Consider the following 16,489-nt stretch of genomic DNA (forward strand, 5'->3'; position numbering starts at 1 on the left):
GGAACGATTAAGTTAGAATCTTGTCAAAACTTTTCAGCTCAGATAATACAACCACAGAATATCCTGAGTTGGAAAGAGCCCCTGAGGACCATCAAATGCAACTCTTGGCTCTGTACAGTATCACCCAGAACGCAAATCATATTTTCAAAGGTGATTGTCCAAATGCATATAATAGTGGAACTCCAATAGGCTTGGTGTTGTGATCACTTCCTTGGGGAAACCGTTCCGGTTCCTGGCTACTCTTTCAATAAAGAACATTTTCCTACTTTCCAGTACAGTCTAGTATACTTGTAATTCTATTGATTTGAAAAGGCAGAAATTTCAGCAGAGAGGGGAGCCTACTAATTTGACCTTGAAATTGATGCACAGCTAATTTTAGCCATATGTGTGAACTTGGGAAAACAATACAGAGGGGCTTTATTCTGGGTGGTAATGCATGCAGGTCAGAGGGTATTAAGTTTTACAGGACATTCTGTTGTGAATCAAAGCTTGGTTTTGATGTTTGTCTCATGCCATGCTGTTCTGCTCGTGAAGAAGTAAAATTGTTTCTGATGGGTTCTTGGCAATACCAGGCAAAGTATTTGCAGGTAGGCCAATAATCATATAGGAAAAGAAGAGTTGAATTCACCCAGCTGGTAAAAGGGACCTCTGGCCATGCAGCGTTCCTTCCTAGGAAGCAATCTAGACCTAAGAGGTGCTCTCTCTCCAGTGGCTGGCCATCATGTGAGCCTAGGGTGGCTTTGCCCTGTGTCCCTGCCTTCTGGTTACATGGAGAGCACAGGTGCAAACAATCTGCGTGTGCTACCTAGGCCAGTCATGCCCCTTCACTAGGTGCTTAATCACCAATTAAGGCCCTGACCTAACAGTTCCCTTTTACATGCAGAAGAGAGAATCATAGAATTACTCAGGTTGGAAAGGACCTCAAAGATCATCAAGTCCAACTGCAGCCTAACCATAGTACCCTAACTCTAACAACTCTCTGCTAAATCATATCTCTGAGCACCACATCCAAACGGCTCTTAAACACATCCAGGGACGGTGACTCAATCACCTCCCTGGGGAGCCTATTCCAGTGCTTAACCACTCTTTCTGTAAAGAAGTGTTTCCTAATGTCCAACCTAAACTTACCTTGGCGCAACTAGAGGTCATTTCCCCTCGTCTTGTCACCTGTCACCAGTGAGAAGAGAGGAAACATACCTTGAAGATCAGAAGTCACTTTGGGACAAAAAATCTTTCTTTTGCAAATCTTAGATTTGTATGTGAAATAAGAACTGTCAGTCTTTATATGGATTCCTGGGTTCTAAGAATTTTGGCAGTAATTCTGATTGGGAAGTCTTTGAATTAATTTGCTACATATACAGCATGCACAATTTTTAAATATGAGGAACTGATTATTTTTATTGTCCTCATTAAAACACGCATAAAAGGCCCTGAGCAGCAATGAGAGGATAGAAAGATTGGTCCCAGAGCGCGCTATAGGAACAATTCTTACAAACCCTTCAAGTAATAGTAACCACCAGTGATCTATCACTGTTCACAAAAAAAAAAAAATTGATTTATTATCAACCTGTGTACACACTTGAGTCTATGTAATACTAAAGTTCCTCCTGACAAAGGAGAACAAGTCAAGTCAGCTGAATAGAGCTCCAGTCCTGATTCAGCAGCCAAGTCCCAGAGCCTTGTGCCTCCTGTAATCTTAACAAAATGCTGAAACAGGAATAATGCATGAAGGTTAATTGCACTGTTGAAGGAACACCATGAAAGTGCATCAGCAACAGAGAAAGGAAAGATGTGCTGTAGCTGTTTTCTGCCAAAAAAAAACTAACTTGAAGTCTGTGTTTCTATACATTGTTTCTGTCTGTATATGGAAAGAATGAAACAACTTTAACGTATGTTAGCTGGATAGTGTGTTTCAGGTGCAGAGAATATCGATCCATCTAATTGTTTTCACCTGTTTTAATTTGTTGAGCTCTGAGTACATCTTGCACTTAGGTGACTTGCATGTTATCTTGTAGTCAAAATACACATTCTGTTCCAATTTATGACACTAGCTGGAAATAACAATGGCAGTAGTTTTGTTGTGTATTAAACTGTCTCATCAAACAAGCTTTTTTGCAGTTTTTTTAAGTATCCTTTAATAATTAATTATATTGATATCACCTGAGGTAACAGCCTTTTTTTTTGAAAAAAAATATATATATATATTTTGGGCCCTTTGCCATTGAGAGTAGCATTGTCAGCTTGGTGAAATAGCTAACGGAACTATTGTAATGCAATATTTGATAAAAAATTGTCAGCTTTAATCAGAAAACATATTACAACATATGTTGTAACCAAATAAAAACATGAACAAAAGTCATTCATTAAAAACTTCAGAAAGTGCTTTTGGTAGAAACTTGGATCAAAAGGACACCAAGTCTAATACGGTAGTTTTTAGGTGTGTTTGCATGTGTGTGGAAGGTTTTACAAGAGCAGATATGTTGGAACAAGCTTGCTGTACTGTCCTGACAAGAAAGCAGTTGACTTTAAAGGAGCTTTGTTTTGTATCATAGTTCCTGGTATTGTATTTCTTCTGGTCAGAAATTTCTTATCATGTCTATCTCCTAAATGTATTTTCCTTCATCTGTCTTCTCTCTTTTTATTATTTTTTTTCGTAAGGTTGCTACTAAAAGGTGAGCTTCTGCAGGAACTTAAATCTTTTACTGCTTAAGTAATGCTTTTTCTTCTTTGTTTTGTGATGTGTGAGGAATTTTATACCAGAGTGAACATACAGCAGCAAATGGATTTGCTTCTTGTGCCAGAAGATTAATGGGGACACCACAGAAGTTTGTAGTATCTCTTTTGCTACCCAAAATCTAGTCATTTACTTAACTGTTGGACCCCTAAGGAATAAATTGGAGGATATTAATGCAACTAAATTGAAAGTATCTACAAGACACTTTATTTATAGTGTGGCTATAATACAGTAACAACCAACTACTAAGACAGGAATGTTTTCTCAGTATTAATCAGATATGTGACTGCTTTTTTTAGTTTAGTTAATTTTATGCAGGAAAGAGTCAGTGTTCAGTATATTCAAAGGGTAATGATTCTCTTTGAATTAGAATTAGGGTAGAATTGCTACATACAGGAAATTAAAGACAACGTTTGGATTTTTTTTTTTTTTAGAATGTCTTAAGACTTGAGAGTGAAATTTGACATTAAATCCTCTTTTAAACATAATGCCATGCACTGCACTTATCTGTTTACCACCTGTCTCCATAGGACACCTTCATAGTTGCTGGATTTAAGGTGGCCGAATCACCTACAGCAAGAGAAGATGGTAGACATGCTTGCCACTTGCAGGTGTCTGAAGAATCTGGATCAGCCATTTTTGTAAGTGGGCGCCTAGATGTTTTTTTAACTCTTTTTTTTCTAAGTACCATCATTAAAATTTTGCTTTACAGTGTGGAAAAAAATCTATTAGAATTCAAAGTACTGCAGATTATGGCAGCATGATCATGAGGAAATGGTCTGGACACATTTGTGTGTGTGCCTACAATTATGTAATACCTGCTTCCAACCATTTTGTCAAAGTAGTGTAACTGAAAGAAACATCTGTATTTATCTCTGATGGACGAGAATGGGTGTTATCCTTTCTGCCCAAGATTCTGAAAGGTCTGGATGGGGATTGTGTGCTTGAAAATCCTTTATGATAATACTCTGTACAGAATAGTCCATGGCAGCAAATAACATTTTGTAGTAGATGACTAAGACTACAGTGTCTGTGGAAGTGCTCAGTGTCAAAGTATATGATATAGAAGTGATGCAAGGTGTTGCCAGATCCAAATTATCTTGATCTTCAAAGTAAATTTCTACTTGTTGATTGCAGGAATTTGGCATTAGTTAGCTTGAGATAGCTCCTTAGAACTTTCTGAACTGTTCTTGCACATAATGGAAGGCAATAATGCATATAACATAAACGGTGCGAGAGGGGTTTCTGCTTCAGAAGCTGTGTTGTTTAAAGTTACTTGTGTCTGAGTATAATCAGATCAGATATTGTTTATTGTGTAGAATAAAGTTTTAGTAGATTCAGAGGTGATTCCAATAGCAAAAGTGTTTATTGCTGCAGCTGTATCAAATGTTACAATATCTGTACTGCCTTCATTTTTGTAATCAGTTAAGTTTGTGTTTGTTTCTTTTTTTCTTCTCAGATTTGTACTCAGCCAAGCATAACTCCTTTTTCAGAAGCTACATCTCCAGTGAGTTTATATTCAGGGTATTTTTTAACCAGGGTAATTTTTTAATTCAGGATATTTTTAATATCAGGCTAACTGCATGTAAATAAGAATATGTAGAATTCTTTTTCTTTCCTATTTTACATCCATGCTCCTATTCCAGCAGGCACTTGTTTGTCATTTGTTTCTACAGATGACATGCCTAGAAGACAGAATGAAATATGCAAAAGTAGTATTTCCGTGGTATAGTTTCTGACCAGTTCTCAAAATAGGCTGAACATTGGCTTAGGAAATGTGAAGTAATAAGGTACCTTCCATACCAGAGGAGGTGTGTGTGTGTGTATATATGTGTATATATATATATATTTTTTAAGTTGATCTTCCTTTGATTAAAATCTGACTTTGTGTTTTAACATTTCTTTTGGTTTCTGTTAGGAACAAGCCTGTACCTATCTAAATTGCACTTCTATGGGAAAGTAGTACATTAAAGGCCTAAAATTTGATATATGAAATTTAATTGTTCTTTATCATCAGATTAAAGATTTAGTACTGAAGATAACACAGCTTGACTTTGTATTAATAATCTGAGAGTTTTATTTATTTCCATGATACAGTTAGCAAAAACTCTCAAAGTTCACAAACTTTGAAGAGTTTGAAGAGTTTGTGTTTTTTAAGAGAGTCATGTTCTGTAATCGTAAGGTGAGAAGATCTCCTTAGGTAGTAGAAATTAGTCCTTGATTTCTTTTAATCCTCTGACAAGTGTGCTATTACAGTATAAACTTATGCAATAACTGTGAGAGGTAAGATGCCCAAAGTGGTTATTCTGTGCAGTGATGCTACCAATAATAATTTTAAAGTGATTTATGGCTTTAGAAAGCCATTTGGATGGGTATGTTAATACCAGCCAGTAAAAAAATCACATTATTGTGATGACTTTTAATTTTCTTATTCATTTGTCTCCACTTCTGTATCTTACTTGCCCCTACTGGCTGACTAGTTTGTTGTAAGAAATATTTCACAGAAGAAATGGAATGAGGTATGCTCTTTTGTCTGTGAATGAATGAATAAAATTCTAAATAACATTTAGAAAATCTTAAGTGAATAAGCTAGGAAAAGAATAGGTAACTTTTAGTTATTAAGACAAATTAAAAACGTATCTGAGTCTGAATGGTGTTAAAAGCACAGAATTCTAGGTGAACGTTTGCATAATTTTTTTCTTCCGTCCCCTGATTTTACCGTACCTTTCTAGTCTGTTGCACCAAAATATGTGTATACTCCTTTGAATTGCCTTAAAGATGGAACTGTAGTGAATTTGTACGGCATTGTGAAATTCTTCAAGCCTCCTTACATAAGCAAAGGAACAGGTATGTACTACTTTCAAAAAATTTAAAATCTCTTCCTTCAAATAGAACTGTTTTCATAGAATTAATTTCATAGTTATTTCTGTTAAAATTGACCACAGAAGTCTGGTGATCCTTTGGCTGTGGTTCTCAGATGACATCAAGACAATAGAATAAGTAATGGATATCTGAGCCAGTTTAGGCAGACTGGTGCAGATAGCAAGCAAAGTAAATATTTATCAGGCAGACGACAAAATTTGCTCCTAGAAAACCATTCCCTGCATTCTTAAGAAATGTTGATGAGGCAGTAGTATTGCTCAAAAGAACTGTGAAACAAAAAACGAATCTGAAGAACATAGTCAATCTAATTTTAAGCATTAGCATTTAAAAATAGATGTTCATTTAGGAAAAGGACAAGTGATGGTCCATCTGTTTTGTAGCAAATACAGTGCATGTATTTTTGTCCTCTTAAGAATATAAAAATGATTATTTTACATAGTTGTTTATACACAAAACCTATTAAAGAAAATTATATACTGCAAATACTTCAGATGAAAGTCAATTTTCAATTTGTGTAGTAAGAAACAAACAGTTTCACTTTTTCACATTTTATCAGTTCTAAAAACTTCCCTTGTATTGCATGTGAAGAAAAAAAAATGTTATCTTCCAGTTACTCTCTTCTTTTTCAGCACATTGTATATGGGGTCATGTAGTAGAGAGGGAAGAAGGCATTTGGAGAATAATCTATTGATTTTGGGTGGCAATATTATGGTTTCATAATGCAAGCCTATTAAATTTTTGTACATATCTAGAAAAACAACTAGGAATATCTGTTTAATCTTCACTATGTTTAGATATCTTAATATTCATTTTAATTTAGTAATTACTTTTTTAGATTTACTGATCTGCAGACAGTTCTCATTTTCTGAATGGTTGATGAATGCAGCCTGATGTTACAATTAGAACCCCTGGCCCAAAGTCTGATTAAATTCAGCTATTTGAGCAGTGAGTTATGTTTTCTGAGAAACAATATTATATACATCTTAATTTTTTCTGGTTGTGAAAAATGTTTTCTTTACAATGCCAGCGGTGGCAGGTTACCTCCCCTCTTCTCTTAAGCATTCTAATTTTCTTTTTATAATTTATTTGTTGAAATAATTGTTAAAACTTCATCAAACCAACTGAAAGGCCAGCTTTGGTTTCTAGTATCGCTTAGTGATTGACAGAAGAAATAATTGTAAAGCAGTGCCTCTGTAAAACAAGCCTTACAGATTTGTTTAAAAACACACAGAGCTGAAAGATTGCTTGAAATGGACTTCGTAAGACATTACGCTTGATGATGCTGTTTTTTGCAAGTATAGCTCTCTAAGGCAGATGAAAGAAAATAAATTTAAATAATAAATTCAAGCTACTGTCTTCCCACACAAAGGATGTTATGTTATAGAATTTATTGTGTATGCATACTTAGACTCCAATTTGAGACAAATTATTGTGGGGGAATCACTCTTGCAAGATTCTTTTAGGTTTCATAGCTACAAGTGTGTGTGATCCAGTAATTGGAAAGCGTGTGTGGTGTTGGGGGAAGTCATTTGTCCAGGAGCAGTATGTACCACCTTGCCAAGAAGTGCTGGTTCTTGTCATAGTCTGCAAGTAACCTTCACATCAAAGAGGTCTGTGGACCTTTTAAGACTTGTTCTACATAGTAGTTCAAGGCAGCAGGCAACTGAAACGTTCCACCATGCAATAGCAGATACTCCATCAACTGCTGGTAGTTGGGAGAAAGACAAGATGTCAGTCTTATTTTTATGGAAGAGAGCAATTACCTTGCACGTTTTGACAAGAGGTAAACTTAGTACAGTTATCCGTGGTAAGCATGTGACAGTTTGTACTTGTACTTAATGATATGTATGACAACACAGAAGTTACACTGTGGAATTACACGTTCCATCAGACCACTTGAAAAGTATCAGTGTTTTCAAAGTGCTGATGTGTAAAGTACTCTATACCAGCCCATTAGAAAAGTAAATGTTCTTATTTCCTGTTTAGCTTGAAAGTACTCTTGATTTTATATATGTATATTATATGTATACATATATGCATATATATAAATTCTCAATATATATATTTTTTAACAAATGTGATTTGTTTTTTGTATGCTCTCTCTTTCTGTAACTTTATTTTAAAGGAGGAAGAGAGGGAGGAGAAAAAACTAAAGCTGAGGCAGCATCTTAACATTACTTACACTCTAATACATTGCTTAAAGACAAAAAAAAAAAAGTTAATTTAAGGCGAGAGTAAAGGAAAGAATAACTTGAATAATTTAATGTCATTTTTAAGAAGAAACAAGGACTGAGAGATGAAACAACTCCAGTATATGGATGAAGTATATTGCATATAGAGAAGATCTGGTTATGTTTAAGTCTGTCAGCACGTTTTGTAAGTGTATCTCATGGCATAGTAATAGAACAGCTGAGTTTTGTGTTCTGTGCCTTCACTCAAAAAAAAAAAAAAAGGCAGAAATTGTTTATTATACCCAGTTGTTGTTTTTTTTCATCACCTTCAGTGAACCATAATACAGCAGTTCAAAGATCACATTTCAGCACAGGTCTTAACTTTTTTTTTTTTAAATATATATTGCATTTATATACAGAGGTTTTTTTGTTGTTTTGTTTTAAAGGTAGATAGTTAACTAATATGAGGAAAAAACAGATTATATAGGGAGACTGTTTTTTGAAATTACTAAATTTTCATATTCTTCCTGGATAGTTTCAGATCCTTATAAGACTCTACAAACTTCATACATCTGGAAATGGGTGGACTTCTTTCTTGAAGGTTCTTCTGTAGTGTTTTGTAAACTGCTTTACTTACTGTGAGTTTTCTTACTGTTGCAGTTGTGATTCATTTCATATTTTATCATGAAAATCTCTAGAACAGTTTTAATTGATTTTGGTTGTTGTGTAAAAATGTTCTTTACTGGGTTAAGTATTTCAATTTTTGCATGATCCAGGGTTGAATCTGCTTGAGAAGGTGTAGAATGCTTTGATTGCTCTGAGTTGCCAAGGCATGAAATAGCTCTTGTCAGAAAATTCTATAGTCACATTAGGTCTGTCACAGTCCTGCACTAATACCTTCTATTTCTGACACAGTGCTAATGGAATCATATAGCTTTAAGCTGGTCCCTGCTGGAAGTGTGGGTGGTAGAGCCACTCTTGCTTCATCCATCTGGATCTTTAGTCACTACATGAATATTCCCCTAGATACATTTCTCCTTACATGTATTAGAGCCTAAAGCTGAAGCTTTGCTTCCTGTTCGCACTGAAAGCAAGTGGTGCCCAATTTAGTCTTGTCATTTTATAAAACTATAATTAAATGTTCACTGTATAGATTACTGTTACTGCAAATGAATCAGACTATTCTGTTGTCTATTTGTGAGGAAGGAGATTCAGAGTTAGATTTGCCATAGTTTCATTATTTACTCTAAAATATCATGGGTTTTTTTTTCCAAATCTATTGCTTTGAGGAGTTAATTTTTTTTTCAGAACAGAATGAAAGCAGTTGAAGACATAAATATATGTATATATTAATAAAAAATATATATATAGTTTAATTTTTTGGAGCCAATGCTGAGAGTAATACTCTTTTCCCTCACGTTCACAGTGATTTATATGCATTTCTTTTTTTAATCATCTAATCTACCATCTAATATTGAAAGTATTTTCTTAATTTGTTGAGAGGAAAGGAAAAACTAACAGTTAAGTAGAAAGAAAGGAATCTCAAGATATTTGCTTTGATACACTATTTGCAAATGCTGGCAATAAAGCATCCATTTAGCCAGATGCATCTCGTTACTAAGTGTTTGAGTACCTCTTAAGTGCAGTGCCACGCTACAAATAAGCTGCATTAAAATATCTTCCATTTGATTATTTAGTTTGGATGTCAACAGTATCAATGTGTTTCTGTGTATATTTTGGAAATATGTGCATAATATATGTATGTTCACAAGTACTTCATACATTTATATGTATTGTTTTGCTTCCCCTGTCTTATTGCACGTATTTAGCTGGTTTGGGTGTTCAGTTTTAGACTGTTCTCAGTAACACTTGAAAACAGTATTCATGATTGGTGTATTTTTGAAGAGGGAATAGTTTGCTACAGAAAGATCTTTTTTTAGTATTGCAATATAAGAAGCAGAAGGTAATCTCTGAAGTCGTTCCTTACCAGCAACCTTTTTATCATTTTTGTGAGAAGAAGTTATTGATCCAGGATAATCGATTTTGTAAACTCGGAGGTTTGTGAATATATGCGCAGTTGACCAAGAGGGGATTCATAATTTGATCAATGCTTTCTACCTTTAACATTGATTTTATGAGCATATTTGTTATGAACTACTGAAGTCCTAAATAAAACCAAAATAAATGCATTTAATCAGTAAGTACTGAATTGCCTTTTTACAAAGCTTTTGCTGCAGTTCTGGTTTTTCTTAAGACAGTAAGTGAAACTGCTTTTTTTTTTTGCTGGTATTGGTACTCTGTGCAGAGTGCTGTCTTTCTGAGCATGCTAATTACTACTGTAATCGTCCAAAGAGGAGTACAAATACTAATTCATTTTATAAAACGAGAACTATAATGTAGAGAGCAAACTTGAGTTGTCATAGCAGTTGAGGAAACTTGGGCTTTTCAGTGACTGTTAAAATTACAGAGACAATACATTCATGTTTCATGCTATTTTAAGTTAGGGCCCAGAAGCTTGGAGGTTAGCACCCTCCATATTGCTAATGTCACTTACTATTGATGCTGACTTGGAATTTTACTGATTTTTCAGATGGCCCTTGTGATAGTAATGAATTCCTTTCCTTTCCTAAAATTTTTTTGTAAAAGCTGTTACGCTACACAGTTGTGTTGTTTTGTTTGTTTTTTTAACAAGAAAGACTTCGTCTTGTAAAATTACTTTAACAAGTCAAAGTAATTGTGTTTTGAAAGAGCCTTAACGAGTAGTCTAAAAGAGTATGGGGAGCGTGTAAGGCAGACGGTTCATTCTGTACTTCCTATTTAAACCAAACGTGGCTTCTCTCTCCTTGTTATTTTAATAAGTGCCAATTCTGAGGGATTACAAGCGTCCTTGTAGGTTAACTGAACAGTATAGAACTTGCTTATTTAGAAGTTCAGAGTTTAAATTTTGCTCTGGGTGTTTGCAGACACAATGCAACTCTGAAGTCCTTGTCTTTTACTGAAAGCAGATATTGTAGAGCCTAATAGTTATGACTGAAGGCAACAACTTGAATTGTGGCAGCATTCATGCTGCCTTAATGATTCCTCCCTCTCTTTCCTTTTCCCTGTTCACTTGTAATTTTTTGATCTTACAAGACTACAGATCTGTAAAACAATAAGCTTGCCTCTCATATAGTTCTCATGATTTTACACATTAGGACAATTTCAGTTCCTGGAAAAGTAATTCTGCTATGCCACAGGTGACTGGCTTTTATTTCAGACTTTCTTAAAAATTCAGTTATACTTTTAATAGCTAAGAGACTCGTTCCATCATCGTTTTGTTCATAAAAAGAACTGATTTTGGTATGCAGATCCTGAACTGTTGAAATTCTAAATTTGTTTGCACTGTTCAAGAATGATTTCTGTATTCATTTTGTTAGGAAAATTCAGCCAGTAAACAGCTGTCGATACTTTGGATTTACTTTCAAAACAGTTTAAATCCTTTACTATTTAAAATGTTGTTGATCTGGATGTGGTAAAATATGCAAGTAACAATTGGTAAGTCTTTTAACAGCTTAGATTTTATGCATCTATGGCTTTTTTTCATTAAGGACTTCAGTCAGGAACACCAGAAGTTTTTTTGGTATGTAATAAAACTCCAAGCCAATTAGCACTTAATCACATTGAAGAAATTAACTGAATTGTTCAGCATTCCCTATAATGCTTAACAGAAATCTTCAACCATCACAAAACAGCTGTGGTGAGAAGGGACCTCCGAAGGTCATCTTATCCAACATGTCTTCCCAATCAAGCTACCTAAAGCTGCTTGCCCAGGACCATGTCTGGATGGCTTTTGAGTATCTCCAAATATGGGGGTGTACATCAAGCAAGTTAAAGCATTTCAAAAGGTTAAAGCTTTCTTTTGTAGTATATAAACGTGCTGAGCTTTAGATCTGTTTTGCCTGCTTTTTGAAAGATATCTGGTCCAGGGCCCTTTTGTGAGTCAGTAAGTACAATAAGGCAGAGAGGCAGTGAACCGAGTGTGGTCAGCCACACTGATTTATGAGAGCCTATGAGAACATGGGAATGTCTTGTCTGGGAGACAGTCTCAAGGAACTAACCTCAGTCACTAACTGGCAGACTAAAAAGCTACAGGCACCACTTCTAGCATCACTTGCTCCTGATCAGATTGTGAATTGGAGACCCCAGACTGATAGAAAAGAGTGTAAAAGGGCCGCATGTAAAACAGGGCTGGTCAGTACACCTGTCTGTCTGAACCCTGCAGCTGAATGCTGCAGTTTGTCTTATCCTCCTATTTTTCTTAAGTCTCTGAACTCTCAGAGTATTCACACTCCCTCTCCTGTGCATCCACAAGCTGCAAGGCAAGCTTAAGATCCAAGAAGGGGTGCAGTACAGATGGAAGGGCTGTGCCTCTGCTTAAGGGATCTGTGAATCTGCAGCTAGGGAAGACATTCATGCTCTTCATACACTTCACTTAGTTGTCGTATTTTTAAACCAAAGTGTTGTAAGTAAATTACCAGTGGTGAAACTTCCTATAAGGGATGTTATCAGTGGGGTAAATTTACCTAATCAAATAAATTTGTCCCCAGTATGTAAACTGCTTTTTCTGGTAGTTTGGTAACTGAGGAGTTTTTCTTCGTTGGAAAGTATGTTATAAAAACAATAAAATAATAAAAAAAACAGTTTGAGCAATTACATTTATGATGATGTTTCATCTGACACTAGGACACTATTTCATTATTTAAATTCATCAGTTCTATTTAGAGTTTGACTTACCATTTGTACAGAGAAGTGAATTCAGTCACTGAATTCATACTGTCCTGGAAAGCAGAAAGTAATTTTCATGTTCTATATGGAAAAGGAAAGGCAGATGACTTATTATTTGTTCACCTTCAAAAAAGAATTGCTGGCTGAGGATTTCCTTAAAAGAAAATCAGTCTTTATGCTTTGTTCTTGAAGAAATTTAATTAGGTTTATTGTAGAATTGGTGTTTTGAGGTCCTTCTTGAGAATGGAAGACTATAATCACAAAAGCAGAGAACCTATATTATGTAGAAGGTCTTTCCTGACTGTTTAAAGTGCAATATTTTATACTGTTTGGAGTAGGAAGGATACTGATCTTCAGGGTGTGCTAGTTGCAGAGAAAATGGAGGAAATATGTTCACTCCCCCCTGCCCCCCCAAGCCCCGCCCCCCAAGCCCCCCTCCCGCCTTAAATAGGTAGGTGCACATGTATGAAACTGACTGGGGCGTACAATCACAGCTTCAAACAGTAGCAACAATTCTAGTGTGGTGTGGGCTTGATATTTCACTTTGGATTCCTTTGTTGAATTATATCCATGCATTGTAATGTGTTATCGTGTATCTTTACAGAACTGTAAATCAGTGAACCATAAGTTTTCCTTCTTTATAGCTGATTTTGCCCTTGTCTCTGTGCTTCTGACCTGTTAAACTTAACCCAGAGAAATAAAATAATCAGTATTTGGATAACGGTAGTAAATACTTACAGTTTCATATCAGCCACTGGCTATACTTTATTCATATCTACTTATCCTAGCACAGAATATTAGGTTAGATGATACATAATACTTGACCTTCTGTCTTTTGTGGGAGAACAATGCTTAGCAACCTAGAAGTGCAACAGATCAGAATTTCAGTGTTGAGAAAATATTTGAGAGGAAGAGGAGCATCCATTTTTACGTAAATACATCAATTTTTATTTCTGTAGGAAAATTAGATTTTTATCTTAGTAAGCCTTCAGTGATTTTTGTTCTTTGAACAGTTGTTCAGATCAACGGAGAATTTAAACTTATAAGCTTAAATGGTAGTAAGATTTAAGGATGTATTTGCTGGATACAGTGGAGTATTTCTTTTGAAGGCACAGTAAGTGTACAAACAACCACGTATTCTAATTCAGTCTAACATAACTGTTGTCTTCAAGTTTGGGGAATTTTTCATTTTGAATTTATACATGACAATCATCCCCTTTTGACTGCATTCCTGTAGTTTTTACATTATACTAATGTGTCAGTTTTAGCAGACAGATAGTTTTCTCTTTTTCAAAGCTGTCTAGGAACAATTTATTTATGTTTGTATCTTTATAAAAAAAAGAAGAAGAAGAATGATGGGGATTTTATCAGCTTTGTTTTAATGCTTACAGCGTCTTTGTTCAGTTCCCAGACAAGCAAACTGGTTTAGTGTCATTATTGCTGACTACCACATAGAATTATAGCTAAAAGGAAGGTGGGATTTCTTTTTTTTTTTTTTTAACCTTTTGAGAGCTGGGGGAATGTAATTCATTACCACTTTACATAAACATTTAATTACTGTTTCAGATATTGAGAAACAAAGAAGACAGACATTTAAACTCTTAAGGAAGAGGTGTTTTATTCACCTTTCCCAAGTTCATCTTCACTCATCATCTCTCCTTGTAGCTCCAATCTCCTTTCAGTTCAAACTTTAAAGTTCCATATTTAGAAGCTTTAAACTGTAAATGATTTATTACTGTTAATTTAATGCCTAAAAAGTATACTTTCTGCTCAAGGATTTTTGCTAGCTTTATTAAAGCCAAAATGTTGTGTACCTTAATGTATAGTTAAAAATAATAGGTTAGGATGCAATGTTCTACAATTATTTATCTGCTTAAGAAGTTGTAATTTTGCCCTGAACTGTAAGTTTCAGTAAATGCCAGCATAGTAAATAACCAAAGGAAAAGTACTCCATCTTCTTGATTAAAACTAATTAGGATGAGATTAGCAAATGTTTGAGGTTCTGAACATATAGCTGAGTTAATATTGAGTGTTTGAAAAGTCCTCGGGAAAGTTAACCCGCTACCGTACCAAGAAAGAGCAGCTACACTCTTAGTACTTCACATATGACATGAAAGAATACGTATTCTTTAATGTGAAATGGAAAATAGAGGTTTTTTTCGTGTCATCTGTAATTACTGTCTTGTACTGGACTGTTTTCTGTCATATTTGCTTGCTTTGAATTTGATTTTGTGGGTCATAAATAAAATTCTGTTATGAACGTTTACCTTTAAAAGGGCACCTTTCACATTCTCACTATACTTTCTAATAAATACCTTGTGACTGTGTCCTTGCAGAAAATACCTCGTTTGCATATTTTGGGCAAAGTTAAAGCCAAATAACTTATGCTTTAATTTGCTTCCAAAACTTGTAGAACTCATTGCATCTTCAGAAGATAGTGAAAACAAAAGTCTTTGAAAAGAATTGGATAAGTGGACATACACAGATCCTCATTTTATAAAGAAAATCATTGGAGGTTTAAGAAAATAACAAGCCTGTCAAGTACTGGAGAAAATGTTTTGTGTACTCCTGACTCACAGACCTGTGCTTAACCACACATTTTGTTTTCAGTTACTTGCGCTAATTACTTGCAAGGTGGGCTACATGCCAGTTGTTCTGCTTCTTTAACTTTGGGAGAATGACAGAGATGATAGCAGAAAAGATTTGTCTGTATGATTGTTCATTCCAACTATAACATCTGTGTACTAATAACTTATATAATGTCTGTTATTCATTCAAACACTTTCATATTTTACAGATTACTGCTCAGTTGTAACACTTGTGGACCAATCGAATGTGAAGTTAACATGCACTCTTTTCAATGGAAATCTAGATTCTCTACCAAAAATTTACAAAAACGGAGATATTGTTAGATTTCATAGAGTAAAGGTAGGTACTGGGTGTTTTGTTCTGTTTTTAATGTGCTTAGGGTTTTTTTTGTTTTGCAATGAGAGAACTGTGGGAAGAATTTAGTTCTTCATATCTTGAAACTCACATATGGAAGTAGAGGATAAGACAATCAGTTGATAAAACTGAGCTGTGGTTATGGTGTATGCCAAAACAAAATGAATCATCAAATTCTTAGAAGAGCAACAACCAAAAAAAGTGTTCTACAGGTGGTAATGTCAACTCCTGAATATCATCTTCAGTTTTGAGACTTATTTGTTCATGCATATTGTAAATATCTAAATAGAGACAGAAACTAGCTAACCTGTTCCTGGTTAGTATAAAGCTTCTTTAAAGGCTTCTTCATGTATAATTAAAGTAGAACTAAGCTATTATTAGGTTTTGATGCTTGTGTTGCTTATCACTACCCGATGTGTTGTCAGTCTTGGAAGTTCATTGATTTTTCTGATAGGAAAACCTAATGCTTAATTTCAAATTCTCTCTGAATCCTGTAGGGTAAGCATTACAGATATACTGGTTTCTGAAATTCAGTGAAGGTAGAAACATGTTCCTTGCATCTGAAGTAAAACTCTGTGTTTTATATGTGGGTGTGGGGGTGTGTGTGTGTGTACAAAAAAAGGAGAAAGTAGAAGAGAGGCTGCTTAAAAGAATTGAAAAATTGCATGGGCAGTATGTAAATAACAGATTATTTTAGAGACTTGGAAAGTACAGGTTAAAAGGTCCACTTCCATGGAGGTGTTATGTATTCATCTCTGTTATGTAAATCTAACAGTGTTTCAGCTCAACTACTGATAAAGCATGAACAAGAAAACCTCATTGTTCACCTGATTTGGGAACAGATTTCTGGGTGTTGAACTGAAATACTTCTCAACTGATTAATCATTCTTCAGGATTGTGTCAGTATTTCAATTATGTTCCAAAGTCTGTTAATGTTCCCCACACGCAGCTTTTTTCATCACAGCTGAGCTAGTTTAGGTTGTTTCCAGCCCCA

General features: G+C 35.0%; 1 protein-coding gene across 6 annotated transcripts in view; it reads left to right on the top strand.

The window, feature by feature from the left end:
• Positions 1 to 16,489, top strand: part of POT1 (protection of telomeres 1) — a 67,261-nt gene that overhangs the window by 12,962 nt on the left and 37,810 nt on the right. For 5 of the 6 annotated variants that reach the window (XM_025147065.3, XM_015280911.4, XM_025147062.3 and 2 more), the window contains 4 exon segments: positions 3,265 to 3,375; positions 4,194 to 4,241; positions 5,467 to 5,581; positions 15,350 to 15,480. In XM_025147065.3, the coding sequence (XP_025002833.2) occupies positions 3,265 to 3,375; positions 4,194 to 4,241; positions 5,467 to 5,581; positions 15,350 to 15,480 (405 nt within the window). 6 annotated transcript variants of the gene reach the window in all.

Source organism: Gallus gallus, chromosome 1 (genome assembly GCF_016699485.2).
Source record: "Gallus gallus isolate bGalGal1 chromosome 1, bGalGal1.mat.broiler.GRCg7b, whole genome shotgun sequence".
In the NCBI taxonomy this organism is placed as follows: Eukaryota; Metazoa; Chordata; class Aves; order Galliformes; family Phasianidae; genus Gallus; species Gallus gallus.